The 25,820-nt window shown below is 51.1% G+C and overlaps 1 protein-coding gene across 8 annotated transcripts in view; it reads left to right on the top strand.

Moving 5' to 3' along the window:
* The first annotated feature begins 3,278 nt into the window (after positions 1–3,278).
* Positions 3,279–25,820, top strand: part of CELF5 (CUGBP Elav-like family member 5) — a 33,894-nt gene continuing 11,352 nt past the window's right edge. For 6 of the 8 annotated variants that reach the window (XM_062510168.1, XM_062510166.1, XM_062510164.1 and 3 more), the window contains exons 1-3: positions 3,533–3,570; positions 10,038–10,120; positions 21,413–21,461. In XM_062510168.1, the coding sequence (XP_062366152.1) occupies positions 3,561–3,570; positions 10,038–10,120; positions 21,413–21,461 (142 nt within the window). In that variant the 5' untranslated portion in view covers positions 3,533–3,560. Of the gene's footprint in view, positions 3,571–10,037; positions 10,121–21,412; positions 21,465–25,820 lie in introns of all 8 variants that reach the window. The other 2 variants (XM_062510162.1, XM_062510169.1) reach the window with 2 other exon arrangements.

The following is a 25,820-nucleotide window of genomic DNA, read 5'->3' as shown; positions in this document are numbered from 1 at the left end:
TAGCTGGCAGTCTGGCTGCAGAATCTTTTACACCAGACAAGAAACAATGACATTACAGGAATAACTTTTATCTCCCTGAGGCACTGTCTTATTGTTTGGATATTTTCTGGACTGTCTCACCTAGTCCTTTGGCTCCTCTGCCTCGGGAATAAATAGGTAAGGCAAGGCAGATTGTTTTAAAGGATTTTTTTTTTTTTTCCCTTTCTGGGCTGTGGTGAGGATTTTCTGCCTTAAATGGTGTCTCCTAGGTGATGTGGAAATTCAGAGCTCCAGCTTGTATTTTCTCCATTCCTCAGTGCCCTTAGGAGCTGGAAGGACTAAGGCAGAATGTACCTGGCTGTTCCTGCACCCTTTGTTTGAGCCCTTCTCAGATTTGGGCCACTGGACTGGACCTCTTCACCTTTCATCTTAAGCTGCCCCATCTAAATACAAATACTCACATGCCACAAGAAACCAGGCAAATCTAGATGTGTATACAGAAAATATTTTGGGTGTTTTTCACTGCAAATGTCTCTCTGCAGAAGAGAAACTTTTTGGGCACAAAATGTGGTTTTCTTCTAACAGTTTTTTTTTTTTTGAAGCAGCATCTCAGGTTAAGGCAGAATCTGTTCCCTCATCCTCTGGGAATTGTGCATCTGAGCTGGGCTGTGCTCCTTCTAGCACTCTTGTGTAGACTCTTCCATGACAGATGCAACATGTTTCTTCTTCCTCTGCACAGGTGACCTCTCATTTCCCTTTTTCTCTGTCTTGGTGCTAAGATTCCTTTTATCTTCCCCTTAATCCTGTTACTCTGGTATATAATTCCCTGTCTGGCTCTGTAAACCCCAGGTGCTGACTGACAGGTGTTCTGTTTTTCATTTACCAGCAGAATTTTCATGTCTGTTGTTCTTTACTGCAGTCTGGGTGGTTTTAGTATGTCCATTCATGGGCTCCAGAAGAGACTGGGTTTATATTTCCTTCTAAATAGACACTTTCTACTGAGGCACTGAGTCCCTTGAGCTGTAAAAAAAGCCTTGAGCAGCTTTTGCTGCAATAGCTGATGTGAAAAATAAGGCTAGGTATGCAAAGGTGCCTGAAAACTTTACTTGCTTAGGTGTGATTCGTCCAAGGTGAGAATTGCTGCTGTTCCCATAAAGCTTTCTTGCTTTAAACATTGCCTTATCTGCTTACAGCTGTTTAAAAATGAGAACAGCTTGACTTGCCATAGGCTTCTCAGCTGATGCATCTGTGGCTTCCAAATAGATGGCAGAACCCTGGCAGTCTCTGCAAGATATATCAACAGAAAGTTTGACCAGTGTAGGGAGATCCTGGGGGAGGTTTTTGGGTGAATTTTAGGAGCGGTAACACCATCAAACACAAGACAGCTCTCCAGCTTTCAGACACCTTGCAGCATCCCTGGGTTTGGACCAGGCTGCAAAAAGCTGCAGGCCTTTGTGAATTTGTCCATTTCCATGAAAAGCCTGGATGCAAATTCCAGGCTCTTGCTGGCCCTCAGTGAATGTTCTGGCACCTCCACACACACAGGTAGGCACAACAGCCAGTGCTGCAGAGAGCAGGGTACAGAGCTGTAGCTCTGCTGAGCACAAGAGTGAAAAGGAATTCCCAATCCCTTTGGCTCTGCAGGGCCTCTCTCATTCTTGTCATGACTTCAGCCTGGCAGCCAGGTGGGTGCTCATACACAATCAGTATTCTCTGTTCTTCCCTCTGCCTCCGTAGGATTGGGACCCCTCTTCTTCCCCTAAAAACACCCCCCTCCCTTTTTCCTAACCTGCTTTTTCATGAAACATGCTGCACACACCTGAGAGATCTGGGTAGGGTTTGAGGCTCTGGCAGGTGGGGCACTGTGGGGAGAGGGTAGGAGGAAGGATGGCACCTGGGGACCGGGCAAGAGAATGCTGAATTGGGCTGCAGTGGGAGCACAGAGCTGTGGCTGCCCTGGGTGTGTTGTGTCTGTACGGTCGCCTCTCCACTCGCCGCTGCCCTCCCTCCGCAGGAGCCACGGCAGGAGAAAAGGGGGGATGGCAGAAATCTCTCAGCAGAGACTACACAAGGGGAAGCAAGGCCAGGCTGTGCCCTGCACCACGGTCCTTTCCACGAGCACAGGCCTGGCGTGCTCAGCACCTGCCTGTGCCACAGCTCTCCGCAAACAGCCCAGCCCGCACCCCCTCCCTCCTCCCAGCACGAGGGCTGTGTTCATCTTCAGGGACACTGGGCCAGCGTGACAGGCTGAAATGTGTGTGTGGTGTGACGACAAAAGCCGTGCACGCCGCAGAGGGAATGCTCTGTAGGAGATGCAGGCAGCGTGTGGCTGTGGGCGGCGGAGCAGGGCCGGGCTGCATCCCTGCAGCACAGCTGCTCCTGCTGGAGCTTCGGCTGTGCTGTGCCTCAGCCCGGCCTGACAGAGGTGGGGCAGAGAGGTGACACAGCCCGGGGCCACCTGGGCCGAGCTGCTTGGAGCGCTGACATCCCCTCGTTGCCTCACGGCATCTGCCGGAGCTGGAGAAGCCAGTGGGAGAGAAATCCCGAGCCTCACACGGGGAGGGAGAGCTGATCCCGTTAGCAATAATGGCTGCACAACATGGAGACACAACCAGCTCCTGACCATCTGGCACGGTCTGACACAGCACCGGGCTGGGGATGCCTCCACCGAGCCCCAGTGAGGAGGGAGCTGAGCTGCTCGGAAGAAAGGAGCCTTTCCCTAGAAAGGCAAGGGCAGGGAGAGCTGCCCGGGGTTGTGAGCCTGGCGCCGTGCATGACTTCCCCTTCCAGCTAAACCCCCTCCAGCCCTCGCCGCTGGGTCACGGCCGCGTTACAAAATTTTCTCCTTTAAATAATTTTTTCGCCTGCAGACCCTGGTGCTGAGGCACTGAGAAAAATGGGGCGAATGCTAATTTCTGACACGGACGTGGAGCGGCTCTGCCTTCGTGGGTGCTCCGAGCTCTCCCCTGCTCCCAGGGCCCTCCGCGCTCCTGGGCCCTAAACGCACAGCTCTTCACAGATGGGCGTTCACTGGGCACTCACTGCCGCCTTCACCACCCTCTTGGCCCAGTCGGCCGGTCCCGAGCGATCCTCCCGGAGCGCTCCCGGCCCGCTCCCGGGGGTCTCCGGTGCCTTCCCCGCTGCCCCCGGCTCCTGAGGGGCCGCGGGGCCCGGCAGGGGGCGCTGTGGCGCGGCTCTTTGTGGCGCCGCGGCGGCGGCGCTGGCGGCGGGGCCGTTCCCGCCGCGCTGCCTCCCCCGCCCGCCCGCCCGCCCGCCCGCAGCCGCGCCGGGCGCGGGGCATGGCCAGACTCACCGAGGGCGAGGCGAGGAGGCAGCCGCCGCCGCTCCCGCCAGCGCCGCAGCCGCCCCCGCCGCCGCCGCCGCCGCGCCGAGCCTCCCCCATGAGCAGCAGCGGCGGCGCGGAGCCCCCGGCGCAGCCCGACAGCATGAAGGACCTGGATGCCATCAAGCTCTTCGTGGGGCAGATCCCGCGCAACCTGGAGGAGAAGGACCTCAAGCCGCTCTTCGAGCAGTTCGGCAAGATCTACGAGCTCACCGTGCTCAAGGACCGCTACACCGGCATGCACAAGGGTGAGCCCGGCGCGGCGCGCACAAAGGGGCGGCGGGCCCCGGCTCTGTCCACGCGTGACCCACGGCGATGTGCTGTTCTCCCGCACCTCCCGCAGCCCTCAGCGGCGGCCGGCGGCCCCCGATCCGCTGCCCGGGAACGCGTCCGCATCCCCGGTGCCCACGGGCGGGGTCCGGCATCCCCGCGCCGGAGCTCCCGGAGCCCCCCCCTCCCGGCCGCGGCCCGGGGCCCGCCGGCAGCCCGGGGCCCGTCGCCCCGCGTGGGGTGCGGTGACAAAGGCGGCGATGGGCAGCGTGGGCCGGGCCGGGGCCGCTGCGGAGCGCGGGGGCCGCAGCGGGACCCTCGCTGGGCTGCCGGCCATCCCCGAAGGGGGCTCGCACCGGCCCCGGGCGAGGGTTCGGCGCTGCGGTTTTAAAATCCGTACAACAAAGAATATTGGCCGCGGATGTGCTGCTGTCAGCGGCGTTTGGGGTAGGTGAGGGGCCTTCGTGACGGCACACGGGGAGATGAGGGGTCTTCCTTCGCTGAAAGACCTTTAGTGGGTGTTGAAAAGTTTGAGGAGGCTCCTTTAGCCTGGCTTATTGTTGTGTTTTTATACTGAAGAGCTGTCGCGTTCGGCGTGGCAGCTCCCTTCAGTGGAGCGGCTCTACCCCACCCCAGCAGGTGTTTGGGATCTTGTGACCTGCACGGCTCCAGCCAGGGAGGGAACTCACGGAGTTGTTTGCTGTAAGATCCGAGGGGGTGATGGCAGCCTCGCTCCCTGGCACAGGTAGAACAACCTGCAGGGAACCGACCGTGAGTACCCTGAGAGCTGTCGGTGCTCAGCCTGGGCTGCTGTGCCCTAAAATGATCTGTGATGGGTCCATGTGTTGGTGCATGCTGGAGGGAGTGTGCCACGCTCCATCCTCATGCCTCAGATTTAGGAGGAACGGTAGGAAAAATTGAGTGCCTTGGCAACGTGAACCGTTCTAGACTGAACAGAGAGGGAAGAGGACAAGGGAAAAACAAGTGTATTTTCAAACAAAAGGCCAAATCTAACTCCAGCACAAAAGGAAAACACTTTCTCATTGAAGCCTGTGGGGGGCTGGGCTGGCATGAATTTAGCTGAAGAAGTGTCTCTGGTTGTGAGTGAAGAACCAGGATGCCATGTGTTTGTGCATCTCTGTGTGCAAGGAACTGCATCCAAACCTGCTGCCAGGGGATGGTGAGTTGCAAGGTTTCAAACCCAGCATGAAGGAGAATGGGCCCAAGGCAAGAGGCAATTGCACATTTCATTCCAGTTGACATCTTAAATATAGACTGTGTGGTCTGAGGTCAGCTTCCAGGCAGGAGACAAATTCTAGGGATCTGCTTAGGTATGGAAATTAGAGGGGGCAGCTGTGGTATTAGCCAGATGTGTGTGATATTAACTTGCTGTTAAAAGCAGGATTTCTGCAGCAAAATAAATACATCTTTTTGGTTCTAACATTTATTTTTGAGTGGATGTGGGTGTTCTTGGTCAGGGGTTGTTCTGTCCTGGAGAGGTTGTTGAGATGTGAGGTTCTCTGGTGGTTGTTGTGGGGTTATTTCCACACCCCTTCAGTTGCCTCTGCCCCTCCCCGTCCTGTTTTGTACAAAGTGAGAGGCTGGGATTCCTTCCCTGGTGGCATGAGTTTGCATGTAGATCCTCAGCCTGTTTTGGGAACAGCCTCTCCAAAAAAGTCATCCCTTCACAAGGAAGTGTGTGGGGGTTTAGCGTGCAGTGAGGGAATGAGATCCACAATCCAGCCTACCCTGATGCCTGATCACTCTCATTTACCAGGTTTGGCTGCAGTGCCTTGTGCTCCATGCAGGAAAACCATCCTGGTGAGGAGCTGCTGGCATCAGCAGGCCTGGAAGGTGCCAGGCCTGACCCAGGAGCTGCAGTGGCCTGGAGCACTGTCACAGCCCCTGAGCAGGGGACACTTAGGCCGTGAGCTCCTTCCTGCACTGTACAGAAGCCACCTTTCAGGGGCAGTTCTAACAGCAGACTCAGTTTTCTCTCCCCATGTTCCTGATCTGCAGTAAGATCCAATTGACAGCTCACATGCAGCTTCCATCTGCTTTTTTCCCTTTCTCTCCCCAAAGGGGAGGAAGTGGTGGTGTGAGAAGCCAGTGTGTCCTCTTGTGTTCCTTGCAGCTTGACATGGAGCTGAGCAGCCACCTCTGCCCCCAGGGAAGAAGAAAGGGTGGAAAAGGCCTGCCAGGAGCTGGAGGATGTTAGTTGGGCTGCAGTGTCCAAGAGCTGGTCCTGTTTGTGTGCTGAGAATGGATGAATTCGGTGGAGGCATAGGAGAATCTTAGAGATCTAGAAATGTGAGCTCTGCTAGGAAATGGTTTTGTTAGTACCTGACTAGTCATGTCTCAGCAACCTGGCTACTGGTAGCTGATACGGTTCCAGCCTAATATTATTCATGAGGCAGTTTTTCTATTTATGTTAATCACAGATTCATTTGCATGTTAATGGCAGTGTTTGTCTCAAAGCTAATATTTTCATGGGAAGAGCGGGGAGGTGTTTGAACAGGCTTTTGGAATGGGTCAGGAGAGGCTGAGTGGGGAGAATCAAGTGGAAATTTTTGGCCTTGTGTTCCAGGATTAGGCAGAAGGCAGTTCCTTCACAAGTGTCAACTGGATGGGTTTCCTAGGAGTGCTCATGGTAGGGAAAGTGGAGCGATTAAAGAGTGTGAAATACTGAACTGCAGGGGAATATTCAGCGGGGGCAGAAGCAGCCCTCTCACAGGCATGTGGACAGATCGGTGGCTTTTCCAGAGGACAAGGATACAACAACATCTCAGCCCAACTTGCCTCTCTGGCTGCCCACTTTTGACTCAGCTTCAGCAGGCTTGTGGATTAGCTCCCCACTGACTCCATGCTTCCCCTGCTGAAGTATTTAATGTGATTTCTGATGCTAAGCAGAATCTAGAGATCCCTCCCTCCTGCAAACCAGCAGCCTTTTCTTGCTTAAGACTTTAGACTGCTGATGTGTGGAGTAATATTTAGGATCTGAAGGGACTGTAAATTCCAGAGTCAATGTGTAGTTTGTAGGGAGGATCAGGCACAGAATTTATATTTTTATTTTATGCAGTCTCTTGCAAGTGGAACTAGGCTGGGTTCTGCTTTCAGGGAGCTGGAAACCCTCCTGGAGCCCATGGAAGTAGGGTGGTACCACCGACGTTGATGGGGCATAGAGGGATCTTTGGCAGAATGATGGTGACCTGGCTTTGCAGATAGGCCTGGCTTTGCAGATAGGCCTGGCTTTGCAGACTGTGCTCTGGGTGCTGTCCTATTCCCTGTGCTGGGAATAGGTCATTGGCATTGCCTGGGTGCCTGGGACCTTCCAGGCTGATGCTTCTTCACACCCTGGGCACTTTCTAACACCACATCCTGTGTCTCAGCAGGCACAGCTGACGTGGTGTGAGAAGTGCCCAACGGGCCTGAGCCTGTCTGTGAGCTTGTTGTCAACTAAAGCAGGAGAAGTGGAAGTGAGAAAACCTAGTGAGAGTGACAGGCCCCTCTGCACTTCTGTGGACATCTCTTCACTCTTGAGCAGATCCTTGGGTGGCTCTGTCACCTCAAAGTTTTAGGAGCCCAAAGAACCCATAAAAGACATGGTGAGCAGAATCCTGTCACAGCATCTCAGGAGTAGCTGCAGAGTTAGAGTGCAAGAGGTAACAGGTCTTCAGGAAGGAAGTTTATTTTCTCCAAATATTTGTTTATACAATTAGGCTCAGAGCACAGGGTTTCTTCGACACCTTTTCCTGTATTTCTGACCAGGACTTTGCAAGGAGAATGGAATTGACTACTGCATTCTACCTCCCAAACACCTGGTTGTGAAAGGCAGTAATCATATTTTTCAAAAGACATAGCTTGTCTTTAGCTCCCTCCTTTCCAGAGCCAGTACAGCTTCCCAGGTTTCTACTGTTGGGGAAGTAAGAATGAGAGGAATGTCCTCAAAGCTTAGAGACATGAAGAGCTCAGGGGCAGAGCAGTGGACCAGGCTGTCCTGTACCTGTAGCCCCAGTCCAGGCTGGATGTTAGAGGCTGCCAGAGTGCTGCTTCATGCTTGAGTGAAGAGAAGGAGCACAAGTGGCTTCTGCTGAGTGAATACCCACATGCTTGTAAAGCAGAGCAGCAGCAGGGATTGATTGCCCTTGGGTTGGAGTTGGAGTGAGGCATCTTCAGGCTCCACAGTTACAGGATGTTTCTGTCTCTGGAAGCTGCTGCCTCTTGGTACCTGAGCTGCTAAAAGATTAAAAACATTACTGCCTGTGATGTAGGGAAGAAAAGGACCAGAGGACTCTAGGGAGGGGATTCGTGGCACTTGTTCACATTGGTGGATGTAGGTGTTACTGGCCTTTACAAATCCCTGATCTGCCATGATAACAGTACTTCCTTGTGTGAGGAGTGTCTCTCCTTTATGCACACTAAATGGTGTGTCTTTCTTCAGTTCTTATTTTTGGCTTTTCCTCCCATGGCCTGGGGTTTTTGAGCCTGACAGTATGCTTTGCCTCAGTTTTGATATTCCTGAGCACTGAAATATGGGACTTGAGGATGGGGTATGCATGCTTCATGTAGACGTAACTCCACCTATGCTGAATTTTCTTAGGTTGGGGGCTGATGCTCCTGAGACAAGGATGGTGCCTTCACTGCACGTGGCATAGTACCAATGCATTGAAGCTTTTAGTGGAATAAATTGCTTATTCCCAACTGCTGACTTCAGAGTTTTGTGAGCTAAACCTGGCCCAAATTATCTTAGAATGAGTCTTGTATGACTTGCAAAGTAGCAGACGGGAGCAGCAGGTGGAATCAGGTATCCATGTTTGAGGCTTTGGTGAGCAGGCCTTCAAATCTGTTAGAAATAGATTATAGAGGTTATGGAGTCTGGTCTCTCTGCTTATAGAGCTGCTGTTGAGGCCTGATGTCAGAGCAGTCCATGGAGGAGAGTGAAAGCCAATGGGAGCTTCCCCATCACAACAGAGCCAGCTGTCTTTGCCAGGAGCAGTGAAGTTTACCTGCATTCTTCCTGGCCTCACTGCATTTGTTTTATTACCTATTGGTCCCACATTTGACTTTGGTGCAGCATTCTTGGTTCACAACCCGGGCAATAAGGAGCTTTAGTGACGTCTCATAGATATCTAGTGCTTGTGTGCTGTTTATGGAAGGATTTTTTTTCCCCTAGCACACCTAGAGGTGTGAGGACAGATGCAATGTGCTTGCCTGCAGCAGCTTCTTGGAGTTGGGATGGAAGAACAGGATAATTATTTTGCTGTGGTTGGGATTGTCCTGAGGATCTGCCTTCTGCCTGGCCTAAGGGTGTTGTGTACCATGGGGTGGTACTGGGGTAGAGTGGAGAAGTCCAGACAACCCCTGCACCCACCTTTGGATCCATGGAGAGCTGAAGCAGCTTCAGAGTCTCCCAAGCCAGGCACAAGAATGTAGAGGCAGAAAAATGGGGCTCTCCTGCCATAACAATGCATCTGCAGCCCCAGCACAGCAGTGTAGACAGGGATGTTCATCAGCAAGCCAGAGGGACTCGTCCTGCCTTTGCTTGGGATGTGAAATGCCACTGTGGGTAGGAGGGGGATGAGTGAGGGGGTCGGATGCATTCTGAGTCTATTCTCCAGTGCTTTGCCTACCCTCATCTGAAACAACTCAAGTGACGGAGCTCCAGGCACTTCCCTGGGGAGATCATTCCACAGCCTAAATCTCTTTCTGCTAGGAAATGTTTCTTGATAACCAGCCAGATTTTTTTCTTTGCTTATTCTTAGCATCAGAGCACCCAAAGATGATCCTTCTTCTTCCTGGAGGGGCTACAACTCCTCCCCTCCTCCCTTGGCTCCAGCATTCGTCTGAGATGTTGAGTCATATCTTGACTAAGAATGTCAGGATTTGGCCTTTTCTTTGTGCTTTTTATGTGGCTTAAGTTGGTCCTTGAAGAATGCATGATGCTCTGCTGGGCTCTGTAGTGCCCTTGTGGTGCCTATTGGTCTGTGTTTGTGTGCATCATACAGCACACAAGGCCAGGCCTCTCCTGCTATAGCTTTCCTTGATTTGTGAATCTGGATCATGGAGCTTTTGTATAAGCCTAAAATCCCAGATGCTTCCCTTCTTTCCTTGATTCTTTTCTCTTTTTAATCAGTAATCATGCTGGTCCTTGCCTCTCTCCTGATCCTTGTGTTTGGGACTGTTTCTGCCACAGCCAAGATTTGCTTTCCTTTTGCTTTCCCATTCTGTCTCACCTTGTTCAACACCTGTGTCAAGCCCTGTTCATTCACTTGGACCCTTCTCCAGCTCTTAATAGACTTCAGATGTGGCCTGCAAGTCCTTTAGCGTTGTTTCTTTGTCTTTTTTTTTCCCCTGGAGCTTTAGACACATCCAAGTTATGTAACATTTGTGTTGATGTTCATCTGCAAGTGCCTGTCTAACTTGACACTCGATGTATCTGCTGCAGGTTGTGCATTCCTCACATACTGTGCCAGAGACTCTGCTATCAAAGCCCAGACAGCGCTGCATGAACAGAAGACTTTGCCAGGGGTAAGTCCCAGTGAATTGTCTGGAGTTGATACCATGGGCAGGATGATGGGGAATTTTCGGGGAAGGGAGCGAGGGCAAGAAGTGGCTTAGATCAATTTTCTTGCTTGTGGAAGAGAAGGGTGTTTCAGGGATTAAAACAGGGATATGGGAGTGGAAGCACAGCACTGTTCTTCAGAGCTGCTGCTTTTTTTTCTCTGGCCTGGCCTGTTTCTGCTGCTCTTTGCACTCTCTGGTGTGACAGGACACCTTCAGCTTTCTGTCCCTGTCACTAGGAAGCTGTGGGCTTTGGGGAGAAGTGTGTGGGTTCACAGTAGGCATTGCTGAAAAACTCACCCAAGATAAGATACCAGAGCCTTTTTCCAGGTGTGCAGAACCTCCTGGTGCATCCAGTTCTGCTCTGCCATTGCCCTGCAGGGTGCCTGGATGGAGCTCTGATGCAGTGGCTGAATTGGATCAGCCTATCAAAAATAAAAATATACACTTGCCACGTGCCATTGTTTGGAAGAGAAATAGGTTGTTTAGGTGAGAGAAGGATTGCTGGTCTGTTCCTGGGTCTTGCTCATTCCACAGCTGGTCTTGGGAGCAGAGTTCAGTGGTATTTGAGGGAGGCTGGGCACTGTGGAACAGGTCCCTCCTTGCCTGGCAGTGCTCTGCCTCCCTGGGACCTGCTGGAGAGCTGAAAGGAGTTCTGGATTGTTGCCCTTCTCATTTTGGTGTGATTTAAGAGCTTTGACTGGGCAGTTCCCTTGCTGTACTGAGGAGGTTGATCAAGCACGTTGAAAGGATTCATTTGGAGGTGAGTAGGAGGAGGAGTTGGGTACTTATAGACAGAAGCTCACAGGAGGCCGTGAGTGCTAAAGGCAACAGAATAATTAATGTAAACCAGGGGTCTCTGGAGGGTGGTTAGGAATTCTTAACCATAACATTTCTTCTTTAACCCATACAGGTCCAAAGAGCTTCCCTCACCTCCCAGCTGCCCTCAAGACCTTCACACACACCCACACATCCTTTTCTATATTTGTTTACCTGTGCTTTTTTTTTTTTGCACGGACCTGTGCTGGCATATGAGTACTGGAAAATGCAAGTGACTTAATTACTACTTAACAGGGTTCTTATCTCAGGACAGCCAGGGGGAAGAGTACAGATAACCAGCACAAATCAGCCTGAGTTATTTTTGTGTGATGGGAAATGGTCGGATTTTTGAACTAAAGCAATGTAACCTCATGTGTTGGTCCAGGACACTGCTGACAGTGTCTATAAGAACAAGTCCAAGCATGGAGGAGCAGGAGTCATAGTACAGTGCTGTTAATGTGCAGTGGGGAAGTCACACATGTCTCTGAAAAATTATTCATGTGAGGCTTGGTGGATTCAAGGCAATCTGAGTTTTGCTACAGTTCTACATCAGGGATTTGTTGCATGTTTCACTATGTTCTCTACTGTCTGTGCTCTCAGGGGTTGTAGAGAGCTGCATGGAGCAGTGTTTAAAGCAGCAATTTATCTATGATGTGGTGATCTAAAGGCTTTTTATGTTAAGGGAGGTGTAAGACACTGCCTGGGAACAGTAAGAAATCTGTGGTAGGTGAGTACTTTTGAACATACTTGTCTGGAGACAGTTAATGAGCAGTGTGGTGTAATTATGTTTCAGGATTAGGATGAAGATGAGCTGTGCTGCGTTTGGAGCTGTCTATTTTCAGGCTGCCAATATACCACTTCATCACATTCAGCTTCTCTTTTGTTCAGTCCCTCAGTGACCAAGAAGGCACAATTCTCTCTCTCTCTTTGGTCATTTAGAGGTGGTTACTTGGCATGGACATGGGCTGGGTGAGCTGAGGTAGCTTTCAGCCACGGTTTGCTGGTGTCTGTGTAGCATCACCTGTCCTTGTGGCCCAGCTGATCACGGGCAGCACTTTGGAAATGAATCACAGGCAGGAGGGACAGGCAATTGCTTCCCTGTTTTGGGAACAAGAATGTAACTTTTCATCTCTGTATGTTCACATCTGGATCATTTTCTGATGATCTGTGGGGCAAAGCCTATCCCCAGGAGTTTAGCCCCAGCATAGGGCAGAGCACAGAACATACTGACCACACCACTGAGATTGCAGTCAGTGGGCCACAGTCTAGTAAACAACTGATTCCTTGTGCATTTTACCCATATCCTTCCTCTGTATTGCACATACCAGGAGAAGAAAGAAAGCCGAAGGGTTATGACGTGTAGGGTGACACAAACTGTCACTTGAATGCATGACCAAGCCTCAGCAGGTTTAGAGACAGCAAGGGATCAAACTGGCAGAGGAAGGATCTTGTGCTGATCCTACACTTGCTGTTGTACCACCAAGCAATTGCAGATTCCACAAGAACTTAAGTGCCTTCCTTTGTTGGTCTCAATGCAGAGAGCTGTGGTTGAACTCAACAGTTCATGAACCTGAATAGAGACAAATGACTTTTTTGGTCTAGGCTGAGGATTTGTTAAGGCCAGAGTTATGGAAGTGCTTTGATATGGTTTCTGAGATAGTCTTAGGCTGTGATCAGGTAGCTGGAGCAAGACTGCTGGGCTCTCTTCCAGGCTGTTACTGGGTAGGTCTGGGCCTCTTGCTGAGGTCCTCCAGGTCTGATGCCAGCAATGTCAGCCCACCTGCAGGGCCGTGAGTCCAGTGTAGCTTACCTAAGCTTTTATATATAGTTATATTTATATTTTAGGTTTTGCACATAAGTAAGTAGGAATCAGTGTGGTTTGTATTTATTCTTGTGGCATTTGGGGCAAGTTCTCTTTTTGTGAGGTCAAAATTCTGTTTTGTTTCTGAATAGAGTGCTGTTGGATGTGTGGTAACTGAATGGAATTTAAACTCTCAAAAGTTTGTTTTTTTGACAGTAGGGCTCAGCATCTTTTTCTGTGGCAGACAGAATTTTGGCTTTTACATTCTTTTATATGGGCCAATGTGCACAGGATATAAAGTAACAAGACTATCATGGAATCATCAGGTTGGGAAAGACCTCTGAGATCATTGAATCCAGCCATTAACCCAGCACTGACAAGTTCACTAAACCATGTCCCTGAGTGCCACATTCACACATCTGATGGTGACTCAACCAGTCTCACCTGTTCAGCTGCATATTGTATTATCTAAAACATCTGTGCTGCCCTCAGAGCTGGTGAATTGTTGAAATCAGGCCTTTAAGGCTTTTTCCTAAATCCAGTGTCCTCTTCAGCTGCCAGCCAGCCCAGCAGTGCAGTTTCACCTTCTCCCCACTCCCTGCCACACTCCTCCCTGCCTCAGTGAAATGATATTATATCTCAGTAACCCATGCCTTTGATTCGTGATTGTGCCTTCACTTTGCTGAGTTCTGAAAGGAATTGGAGAGGTTATTAATGACACACAGTGATCACACAGCAAGTTAAAGCCTCTTGCTAAGTGAAATTTGAGGGAAAAGCATCCAGCTTTTCAATATTTCGCAGAAAACGCTTTATGTCTCTTTTCATTTGCAGCCAGACAGTTGCAAATTACATAAAATTGCTCCTGAAGAAGAAGAGGAAGAAGAATAGAGGGAGGAAGTGGAGGGGGGGGAGTTTTAAAAAGTAATTCTTTTGGCAAGGTACAGTTACAGTTTTATTTCTATGCAGAACAAAGAAAGGCCTGCTGAAAGGTAGGCAAGTAAGTGGTAGAAATTGGTATTGATCCAAGCTGGGAATACGAGCAGTTTAAGAGCAGTGATGAGGGTACTGAAATGTGGCTACATCATAGGGAGAACTCATGGATGCAGGGACACAGGAATGGAAAATTACAGAGAGCAGCAGCATGAGAGCAGACAGAGACTCTGGGAATGCACCAGGGGTTGAGATGCTGCAGCACTAATTCAGGTGGTTGGGCACCAGCGTTAGTGCAGAGACCGAGCAGAGGGCATCCCTGTGGGCAGGCTGTGTCCTGTGCTGCCAGCAGCAAGGGCTCACCTGGGCCATCTGTCAGGATCCACAGCCTCTGCTGGTAGGAGGGAGCACAGGTCACTGGAGGGACTTTGGTGGTGAGGACAACGCTTCTCATTCTTCCCTCCCCTCTCATTTGTGCAATGCTGGTGTGAAGCCAGCCTGGACCAGTATTTCTGAAAGTTTGAGGTGGTCTAAGTGTTTGGCTGATGTTTGAAGCTGGGCCCCACTTGTTAATCTTTGCAGCTTGAGCCCTTGAACAGGGCAGGGTGGAGAAGTTTTTCCCATGTCCATCCTGCGGGTTTGATTGGCAATACCAGCAAGTTCCTGAGAGCCATCCAGCATTATCAGTTAGAAGTACAGAGAGCATGCCAGGCCTGTCTCATAGAAATGGCAGCACCAGGACATGAAGGTGCTGGGCTAAAGCAGCCCCTGGGCAAGAATCAGCAGAAGTGCCTGTTCTGTGCAGAAGGAATTGAAAATACTTGTGCTGTTGAGGGTTTGGTTTGAGGGGCTGAGAACTCTCAGTGAAGCAAAGCAGCTGCCCAGGGAAGTGCCTACACTGAACAGCAAGCTGCCAAGGCAGACATTGCCTTATGTTCCCTGTAGAAGTGGAAGAACAGTGAAATTAAAGATCAGCACCTGTTCCCATGTGCTGACCAAGTGGACACATGCAGACTTTGTTCTGTGCACAAGGGGTCTTCCTTTCTCCAGAGAAATTGCTGCCCTTTGCACAGCCAGGCCCTGGCATCTCCTTGCAGCACAAAGCTTTGACTTTTACCTCCCAGAGCTGGGTCTTCCCTGGTGATCTCACTTACCTGTGCTTGTGAACTCACCTGTTACCTGCACACCAGCCCACACAGACCTTCACCCTCCTGAGTGACGTTCCACATTCCCACCTCTGTGGGGTCATTGGGGGTGTGTGCCTGCACACAAGTGTTAGTGAATATGGATATAGATGGGATCACAGGATAATTTATGGTGGAAGAGATCTCTGGGGTCTCTGCTCAAACCCCACTCAAAGCAGGGCTGACTACACCAGATCACTGAGGGCTTTCTCCAAATGAGATTTTGCTGTCTCCAGGGGCATCCTGCAGTCACCTGGGGCCTCTTTTCTAGTCTGCCAGCATCCCTGAAGGGAAACAACTTATCTCCTATCAGCCCAGAACTGGCTCAGGGGATTCATCTGGTGGTGCTGGGGCTTGGGCCCGTTTTGGGTGGATTTTCCCGTGGGTGCAGTATTGCCGGAGGTTTTGCTCTGCTCGGATTGTCAGTGTTGTGGTTGCCAAGGGAACTGGCACAGCCACTCTGTGTGCAGGCTGAGGGTCCCTGTGCCTGCCCCACTCTGTTACATCAGCAGAGATGTCTTTTCCTGGCCACTGTCATTACCCTGCAATGGGGCAGGAGAAGGGCATGGCTGCATCAGCCCAGTAGCAGCCTGTGAATCTGCCAGCCTGTGCAGGCTCTGCAGAGCTGCTGTGTCCATCAGCTCAGACACTGCTGCCCGACGCTCTGCCCTGTGCTTTTTGGGGTCCTTGGAGGGTGCAGCTTGTGCACAGAGAAGCACCTGAATATACTCACTGGACCAGTGGGCACAGAGAAAGACACAGGGTGCTGGGTGTCCTTTCCAGGGAAAAGATAAAAGCCTTTCCAATGGAATATATGCTCCCAGCTTTTCCCTGTGCAGCTTTCTTGCACTTGCTCAGGGTAACTTGGTGACCCATCTCATAGCATCTTACTCCTGCTTTTTGCAGGCCTTAAACCCTAAGCATTCCTTAGGCCTGGTAAGCACTTCAGTGGGAGTGACAAATGTGACCCTTGGGCAAGTCTCTGAAGCAAGATGCGGAGGAAAGATGCTACAGCTGACACAGGACTGTGGGTGTGAGCACCCACTTGTGCCTGGGTCCTCAGGTCCATGGCTTTCTGGAGGCCAGAACAATCTCTTGTGGTTTTGGTGAACCTTCTAGAGGAGTTTTTGGGTTTTCAGTTTCATCAGTCTTTCAACAATCTTCTTTGCTCATGCAAAAAGATGCAGCTGAGCCATGCAGGCAGAAGCTGTGTGGTTTGTACTCTGGGATTCACATCCTGCTTCTGCCACAGACTTTCTGCATGATCTTCATCGCCACATGCCTTGATTCCTCCACCTGGAACACACTGCTCATAATTATCCTTGTCTCCTCCATAGTGAGATTGAATGAGGTGAATTCATAAACAGCCTGTAGAGCTGTGCCAGAACTCGGTACTAATGTTGCTCGTGTTTCTGTATGAGACAACCCCTCTTTCTCAGGAAGGGATGGTTCTCCTGGACAGGACGAAGGCACACTGAGATGTCAGAGAGAAGATGCAAGTAGGGTACTTGAGCACTGAGACTGGCACCAATCCATCCCTGCTTGCACTCCCAATCAGAAATGGAATCCAAATGAACAAATTAACATTTAGATTTATGTGCTCTGCCCAGTTAGAAGTGATTATGATCATTCAGGCATGATCATTTTAACTGGCCAGAGGAGAACAAGCCCACGATTTGTAAAGTGAAGAGCCCAGGACCTAATTCTGCCAATGGCCTTGGATGCCTTTTGATTCCTGACATCCCGGAGGATCCAGCCTGCATTGTGTGTTTCATACACTCTGCTTCTGACCCTCTTAACACTGTGAGGTTCCCCTGCATTGCACCTAAGGGGCTATTTTACATCACTCACTCGTAATTAATAGAAAGGCTTGCCCTGCTGTCCCAGGGGGCTTTTCCCTTCTATCCAGCTTTTGCAGTTTGAAAGCAGAAGAAGGGGGATCTGGGAGTCTTCTCCTTGAAGAACAGGACTACCAGATTGCTGAGCTGACTGACAGCTCATGCTGGGCACTGATTAAAAACGGGGAGCCAGTTCAACTCCAGAAGTCTTTATGTGGGCTGTGGTAGGAGAAGTGGTGCATTTTGGCCTTGGTGAAACCAACAGCAAAGCTTCCCCTGACTTCAGGAGTGCCAGGATGTTTTCTTAGATCCTTGATCTCAAGAATGCTACAAAGGTGGGGAGCATTTCCTCAAAAGCAGGGGGGAAGCCCAAGCAGAAGGGAGTCTCCAGCTTCTCTGTGTTGCCCAGATCCTGGGATTGGGGTGGGATGTAATCCAAACACTTTCAGCAAGGCCTCTCAGCCTTGCCTCTTTCCTGGAAGTCCCTGGGCTCCTCTGGGCTGCAGTGACCCTCCTGTGGCTGTCTCCTCGCTGTTTTCAGAAGGCTGCACAGGACATGGCTGCTGTGCTTTGTGTAAAACTCCCGAGGTCGGGATGGCCTTGGCCCCATCTGTCTGGCCCATTACTTCCCACCAGGAACCCCCCAGAAAGCCAACAAAGGCTGCAGGCATAGAAATGCTGTCTGTGAGAGCTGTGAGCAGGGTAGGGCCAGCTGTGTTGGGCAAGTTGTGTATCCAGCCAGGAGGGAAATGTGAGCGAGGAACTGGAGCAGGGCTGTAGGAGCTTTGCTGCCCATCTGGTGCCCACTGCTGCTCCAGAGGATTTCCTGAGTGCAGTGGGTCATGGAGCTGACAGCCCTTAGTGTCATCAGGAGTGGGTAAGGAGGACCCTGAAGCGTGAGGGTGAGGAACTGGGGCAGGGGACATTTGGCCCATGGTGTCCTGACAGCATGTGCTAAATGTTAATGTGATATTCTTAAGAAACGAAGACTAATAATGCTCATCTGAATAATTTAACAGGGAAGATGAAGCTCAGCTTGTGAGGCAGGTGCAGGCTCATGAATCATTTGCTCAAATTCTCTATCCTACACAAGTGCTCACCTATGTGTTCCTGTGTGGTTAAAGGCATCCAGGTCTGTCCATGTGCATCTTCTCCACTCCGGGAATTTTAGGCAGGCACATCCTGATTGCTGGATTCTGGGCCCAGCTGGGTATATACAAATAGTTTTCTTATTCAGGTGTGCTCTCTGATTACTGTGCAGCCTCAGGTGGAGGCTAGGAGAATTTGTACTTCCAGAGTTTGCTGTGTAGGCCAGAAGTGGGTCCTCCCTGCTTCCCTGTTTCTCTCTTTCTCCCTCAAATAGGAAAGGTAAAACTTGACCACCCCTACTGTGTGTTCCTGTCCGGGACAGAGTTTCTCTGAGACCTGTATACAAAGTTTAGGGTCCCCCAGGGACAGTTCTCAAGGCCTTGAGACCTATGTGGTTGGGTTAAAGCTGCTGTGGAGTCCTTCTGCTTGAGAGGCCTTTGATAATTTGTTCATTTTTGATGGCAACATGAGACTTAGAAGGATTAAAGTGGTGGTGTCCTTCTTCATGGACTCCTCTGGGAGTCCACTTCTGTGCAAGGAGGACCATGGCTGCCTCTGCCTCAGCTAGGAGACCTCCTGTGTGAAGCTGGCAGACAATCCTGCTGCTCTTCTCCAAGCCTCAGCATCTGGACAAATTTCTCGTGTCTTGTTTTCTTCTCTTTACCCATATCTTCCAGAGCAGACAAAGACCAGCCAGAGACCCAACCCCAGGCTGGTGGGTGTCTCTCAAAGTCACTGAAGCTGGGAAGACCTCTGGAAATGGGCACCCCTTGCCCCAGGGCTTGGTCTGACATGGGCAGAGGGAAAGTCTTCCTGTGCCCACCCCAGGTGCTGTTTCAGCTGTGGCCATAGCTGGGGGGGTACAGGGCAGCCCTGCTTCCTCTGGTAGCTCCAGCCAGGAGCTGCCTCTGGATTTGCACCTGCACTAACCCACACTGCTGTACTGGCACTGCCGGGACACGGTGCTGTGGCCCAGCTGTGGGCACCTCGCCTCACTGGGTCAGTGGCCCAGTGGGATGCACTCGCCCGGAGTGGCAGGTTTGGTGGGGTCACCACCCCTGGGGTCACGTCCCTGGGATGGCGGAAAGGATAGGGATGGACAGATGGGTAGAGGGGGCCCCTTCCCCAGAGATCATATCAAAATGTCTCTTTTGTGCAGAGCAGAGGGAATGCCCCCAAGAGCTGGTTTCCATGGCAACTGCAAATGTCAGGTTCCATGTGGTGAATAACCGTTTCCATGACAACACCTCCTTTATCCTAGGTGCTGGGAGCTGGAGTGACAGCCCTGTTGGGGGAGGGGACAGGGAGATGGCCTCAGGTACTTAACCTCCCCCTCGCCTCCCCCCATCCTTCCCGACTGTCGCCTTCAGCCCCTGCATCCCTGGGAGGGTGGTGCTGGATGTGCGTGCGCTGCATTTCCGCAGCATCCCTGCTGCCCCTCCTACCCCCAGATGGCTTTGGGGCTTTGGCTTCCTCACACAGGCTGAGATCAGTCTGTCCCTCCATCTCCCTCCCCATCAGTTCAGTTAGTTTAGCCCTGGTTTTGCATCCTGGGTAGAAACAAAACTATTCCTCGGTGCTGAGGGAATCCACGTCCTGGATGTGATGTGGCCAGCTGCCTCTTCTGGCTCTGCACGGAGCCTTCTCTTCTGAGGACACATCTGGGCTGCCTGCCCTCTCCCACTCAGCCTGCTCCCACAGCTCTGCCAGCCTCAGCTCACACAGGCAGGGTGCCAGGGACCGTGAGCAGTAACAGCAGCCTCTCAGCAAGGAAATTGGAGGCTTTGTGGAGCAATCTTTGACCACAGACTCCCGAATCCCTGCCCCACATCCCATTCAGCTCAGGAAAGAGGGGCTGGGCCTTTGGCAGCTCCTGGGGGGAGCAGCAGCCCAGAAGCTGATGAGTTCCAGTGCTGCAAGTGCTGGGCCACTTGGCTGCAACAGCAGGATAGCAGGAGCTCTGCAAATCCCTGCAGCTGATCAAGAGTAGGAAAAGGATCTGCAGCCTCTCCCTCTTCTCTAAATGATTCAGCAGGTATTGGGGTTGTTGTCTGTCAAAGTGCAGCACGGCAGGAGCTTGGCCTTCCTTTGGGGAGCTGCCAGCCCATCCCTGGGGCCATTGTCAGCAGCCCCATGATCAGTCCTTGAGGCAGGATTGATCATGAGCATGCATGGGCCTGCTCCCAGCCTCTGCTCATCCTGCCTGAGAACCTTCAGTCCAAGGAAGCCAGCTTCACAGCTCCCAGGCTGTGTGCCATGCCATGCCAGCCTGTCACCTCCTGATTTGCATCTCTGTCCCGTGGACTGCAAAACCACCTCACAGATTTCCTCCAGCTGTTGGGAATGTGGGCTCTGCCTTTGGTTTCTGTCCAGTCTGGCTCAGCCACCACTTGGGAGACTGACAGCCCTTACATATTGCATGCTGGCTTCTGAACACATTTCAGTTGGTGACTTCTGTGGCTTGATTTCATTTGCTGTTTTGTCGCTGTTTTTCATCAGGGGTTTCCTAAAAGAGGGGGCAGACTATGCCTGGACCTGCAGCTTGTGTGCAGGCCTTCCCTGCCATATTCTGATTGTTTTTTATTGTGAATGTCACTGATTCAGGTCACTGTCAGCCTCTGTGAATGATGCTGAGAGACATGGAGTGAGATGTGCTGTGAATGTGGAAATCTGCCCTGTGCACCATTCCTCAGGGGATATTCTGGTGCAGTTAGATGCTGCTAGCTGGGAAAGGAGGCTACAGCTTGTCAGCTGCCTCTCTGGGCAGCACAGGACACACAGACCTGCCAGCAGATGAGTTCTGCCCTGCTTTTCAAACCAGGCAGTTAAAACTGTGGGTTCCTTAATGGAGCTTACTTCTGTCTCTTCATGTCCCCGATACCATGTGAGCTGAGCTACCCTTCAGCCTTGTTTGTGGTTGGATTATTGCTGATGACACTAATGGCTGCAAGAGAAGGAAAAACCTCTTCCCCACACCCAAGGGAGAGGAGTTTTGCCACTTTCAACCTGAGCATTGCCCCCCGAGGGCCAGAGATGAGAGATGTTGCTGGAGAGCAGCACTGCCCTTCTCAAGAGCTACTCTGGTACACAGAACTGTCTGCATGAGGGCTGGGGAAGGGGAAGCACCACAGGCCTGCTTGCTGTGCTGCTTCTAGCCAAGTTCAGAGGCAGTGTCTCTTTGGTGCTGCAAGGACAGTGAGTGGCTCAATTAGGTGACGTGGCCGTGCCTGCACTGAGTCAGGGCAGACACAGGAAGAGCTTCCAGGCACAGTCTCACCTCAGGCCACCCTGACCACTGTTCAGGCTCCAGTCACATGGTGATGAGCTGCTTCCTCAGAGTCCTTTCTGTGCCACTTGCAGCAGCTGAGGAGGCAGGGGTTTATGCATGGTGGGCATTTCCAGGAGAGCTGCTCTCTGGGGCGAGCAGCTGAGCAGGGAAAAGCGCCAGGTTCCTTTTGGAAAAAATGATCCCTTCTTCAAGGGTACTGGTTGGCATCACAATGTCTTGGTTTCCCTTCTGCCTCTCTCCTGCTGCCCTGTTGACAGTGTGCTGGGCAGTGGGCCAAGCAATAACCTCTGCATTTCTGTTCCCTTGCAGATGGCGCGCCCGATCCAGGTGAAGCCTGCCGACAGCGAGAGCCGTGGAGGTAGTTGTCATCTCTCCTTGTTTCTCCTTTGGTGGCCCTGTGCTTGTGAGGGGGACAGGAAATGAGACACAGGGTCCTGAATCTGCCTTCCTCTCTATGAGGAGGAGTCTGTGTGTGTCACATCAGGAGGGCAGTGTAGGGACACAGCTGGACACAGCAGGCAGCTGACAGCACACCAGGTCCTAAGGGTGAGGATGTGGCTGCCCCCTCCACTCTCTTTCCCAGCTATTTGAGGGTTCCATCAGCCTGGCAGTGTCTGCTCCAGAGCATTACAGAAGCAGACCTGTGTGGCACTGAGGCTCCTGAAGCCTTTGGGAAGAAGTTCCTTCATTCCTGCACCTGATCAGCCTGTTAAGAGCCAGATCCCTGCAGCAGCACTGGCTTTTTAATGTGTTCAGCTCACTGATCTGCAGCTGATTCTCCTGTCTTCAGCTCCCTCCATTGCCTCCCCCCTTACTGCTGAGCTGTGTCAGCCCCACCACTCTCAGTCCTGCAGCAGCCCCCAGCACATTGTCAAGGCCAAATTGCTGTTGCAGAAAAGATCATATGATGGGGAAATAATGTCTGAAGGGAAAGGATCCTGAGATGGAGGTGCTGTCAGCCTGCAGGAACCAGCTTGGTCAGAGCAGCATATCCAGAGAAGTTCAGAGCTGGAAGGTTGGGAACAAGAGAACCGGGTCATTTAATGGCTCTCAGCAGCTCAGATTCCTCCTCCAGGTGGAGAAAGTTTGCAACTTCAGCTCTTTCCAAATCCATTAACTCATTTTGCTTCTATTTCTTGTCTTCCTGATCTATTTCTTTGCCTTTTCTCTCCATTCCTGCATCTGCCTCTCCATGCCCTGTGCTGTTGGTGCTGCCCCTGAGCACAGTTTAGTAGAGGCCAGGGGAGGGTTTGTGTGCTGCTGTTTGTGCTGTGGGACAGCATGTCCTGCATGCTTTATTTAGATTTGAAAGGATTTTGTTTTACATGTCCAAACAGTTTGTATTAACTGTCAGTTATTGCACTGTCAAGAACATGAGATATATTTTATATTTTATGTATGTATTTATGCTTGTGTGATACTCCTTAAAAAAAGTCTGTTTAAGGCAGATTGAATCTGTAACTTGGTTATTTACTTGAGGGATAGTACACCTAAGTTTTACTGAAGTCTGGGCATTTTACTTCAGCCCCTTGGTTTAGGGTTGAACTTAAGGTCCTTATGTGTGCTATAAACAATAAAAAGAGACCAGAATCTTCAGGGTGTTTTACTCTCACTGTTGAAAATGATGTTATGAATGGATGAGAGATCCCTTGGAGATGCTGCAGTGGGTGGGGAAGGCTGGCTTCTTACTGATACTTCACATTGCCTCTGGATTCAACCATTAGGTGGTCAGTCCTTCCCCTACCACATTGATTAAAAAAAAAAAAGGCTTATGTGTCTAGTGAATGCAACTCAAACCTCTGGTGTCTAATCAGGGCTGAGGCCATCTCTGTATCTCTCTTTTGCTGGTGGGGCACTACTGGGGGCTCTTCTATACACACCCACCTGGTATTAAGTGTTGGGATGTGATATCTCTGATACCTCTGTCAAATCGAGCTGGAACAGGTCAGCAGGTTAAAAACCAGGGTGCTGATTTCGAAACAAGCTTTTGGCCAAGGCACTGGACTCTGAAATCTCCAAGTTTATAAAGAGTGCCACATTCCCTAATGGTTACAAATGTCAGAACATCAACTCTGCTTCCCATGGACAAGAACAGAAATCTTTGGAGTCTGAACACCCGTCTCCTGCAGCCTGTGCACCTCCCTCCAGGCTCCTTGCAGAGCTCAAGAACAAGCAGCTCCCACAGGATCCATGACAAGCTGGATTTTTTCCTGAGGAAGGAGCAGCATCAAGACAGCACCCTGTGTTTGTCTGAGACAGGTTGCTCTTCTGAAATGCTTCTGTCGTGATGCTCCACTTGCCAGAGAAGTGGCTGAACAACTTTGCAGATATGGGTAGAGCGATATCCCTGTAGCAATAGCCCCACACTGGCAGGAGGTGAAAGAAAGATTTGGAGCAGTGCAGAAGTGTAGGGATTAGGAATTTATCAAGGGAATAGCTGCATACATCAGTGGGGCACTGCTTTGCGTTATCTTTGGAGTGGAACCTCTTTTGTACTCACCAGGGACTGACATTTCTCAAGTGAAGCACCCTGAATTAAGAACATGAAGTTAGAGCACCAGAATTTGTCTCTCCATCTGGGAGGTGCTCATTTTTCTGCCAAAGGGACACTTTTGGCCAAGCCCTGCAGGGGCTGTGTGGGAATATCTGGATGCTCAGTGTTTCTGCACCCTGCAGAAGACATTTTCTACCAAAAATTTGCTGCCTGCATTAGTTCAGAGTGGGACTTGTGATTCTGGGCCGGAGAACGTCAGCTTTTCCCTGCTCTCTGCTGGGAGCCTGGAGTGCCAGGAGCAGAGGAGTTGATATGCTTGTGTGGAGCACTGGGCTGCAGTGATGGGGGCATGACAGGTAACCCAAGCCCTTTAGCACTGCCCAGGGACAAGGGAGTTCTCTCTGCTTCCCAAGGAGATTTTGCTGCATCCCACCCACAGGCACGACCGGGCTTCCCTCTCTCCCTGATGGTGGCTGCTGCCTGCTGTTGGCCAGGTGACCTGAATTCAGTGGCTTTGCAGGAGCTGTGTCCAGGGCTCGTGTGCTCTCTCTTGGCCGCAGCATTCAGCCTCAGCCCCTGGCTTGTTCCCGTGCTACCTTCATCAACAGCGTGCTCTGTGCTGGCTCCTCTCCTGCTGCCTGCGTGGCTCACGGTGCCCAGGGCATGTTTCCATGGGAACTCGACAGTCAGAGATCGGAGTGAATTTGCCTGCTTGCTGGACAGCACGGGAAATTGCCAATCAGAGGGTGAAAATCGGGAGCTGTAGAGAAACTGAAGGGGAAAACAGCAGGAGGGGAGGGTGTGCTGTGCCCAGGAGGGGACGGGAGAGCTTCCAGTGCTGCAGGAATCGCTGCTGGGGAGCTGAGGAATGATGGAGCTGATGACCTGAGAATGCCAGCGGGTTTGGGATCCGTGGCTTTAGGATCACAGATCAGGTGAAAGGGTTTGCAGCATTCCAGCCCGGCTGGGGAGGGATGAGTCAGCCTGGATGTTGTGGGAGAACAGCCCTGTTTGGAAGCTGGCTGAATCGAGAGGATCCGGGATCATGGGTTGGGCTCCAAGATGCAGAGAGGTGGAGGTCAGCAGCAGAAGAGCCCTTTCAGAGATCCCCAGCTGCTGCAGAGACATCCAAAGGGAACAGGCTGGATCCTTTTCCTACTCGTGGTCTTCAGAACCAGGCAAAATAAAGCAGGATTCACTGTGAGAAAAACCTTACGTTGTCAGGGATTCCATTCCCTTTTACTATTGCTCTTCTCAGCATTCAGAAAAGATTCTAAACCCATAGGTGTGTGTATATGTATTTGCCTTTATAGCTTAAATCCCTAATGTGTCAGTTTTAACCTGTGCTGCATAGCCAGGAAGACTAGCACTTTTCTTTCTTCCAAATTCCAAAAAGGAAAGCTGAAATTCCCACATGAAGGCAGGACTTCCAAATGGTTCTGTCAGACAACAGAAGACCTGTAAAGCTTCTGGGATGGAGTGTTCACTGTTTCAGTGGACTTTTCCCACAGGGCAGGGAAAAGAAAAATGCTTTTGATTCACCAGAAATGGTGTGAGGAAGAAACCACCGGAATTACCCAGGCAATTTGAGGGCTCTTTGAAAGAGAAAATAATGAGTAACTCATAATAATTTGATGTTGATTTGATAGTAAGGTATAGGATAACTGGCTTTTCCAAACGTCTCAACACCCCCTGCCCCAGCCAGCCAGGGGTCCCTGAAGAGAAAGGCAAGACCATCAGATGCATTTCTGGCTGTCGAATTTTAGCCCACAGTTATATTTGCTTTCTAATTCAAAGAACAGAGGATTATTTCACAGCACCTAAAGTCAGTGCAAGTGTTTCCCAGTGTATTTCTCCCCTGTGTTGATGATTTTTTTAAGGAGCTCCCCATGTTTAGCATCCAAAGGCTGCAGCATGGTGCACCTGTCTGAAATAAGGCCTGGTTGCAGCTGCAATGGAGATTCAGGTTAGAGGAGGGGGGAAGCCTAAGAGCTCTGGTGTCCCCTGCCATGGCCAAACTGGGCTCACATCTGGCACCAGGTGATGTCAGTTAGCTCACAGAGCTGCTGCTCCTTTAGTCTCCATGCTCCTCTTCACTGCCCAGTAAATCTGTTCCTGTCTAGTCCCTTTTTTTTTTCACCCCCTCTCTTCCAATCAGATTTTTCACCTTCTCCATGTGCTGTTTTTTGGTTGGTTTGACCACCAGCGCTCCTGAGCTGGCCC

This window comes from Cinclus cinclus, chromosome 28 (assembly GCF_963662255.1).
Source record: "Cinclus cinclus chromosome 28, bCinCin1.1, whole genome shotgun sequence".
Lineage (NCBI taxonomy): Eukaryota > Metazoa > Chordata > Aves > Passeriformes > Cinclidae > Cinclus > Cinclus cinclus.
Note: the sequence above shows the minus strand (reverse complement) of the source record. Positions and strands in the feature narration are given on the sequence as shown.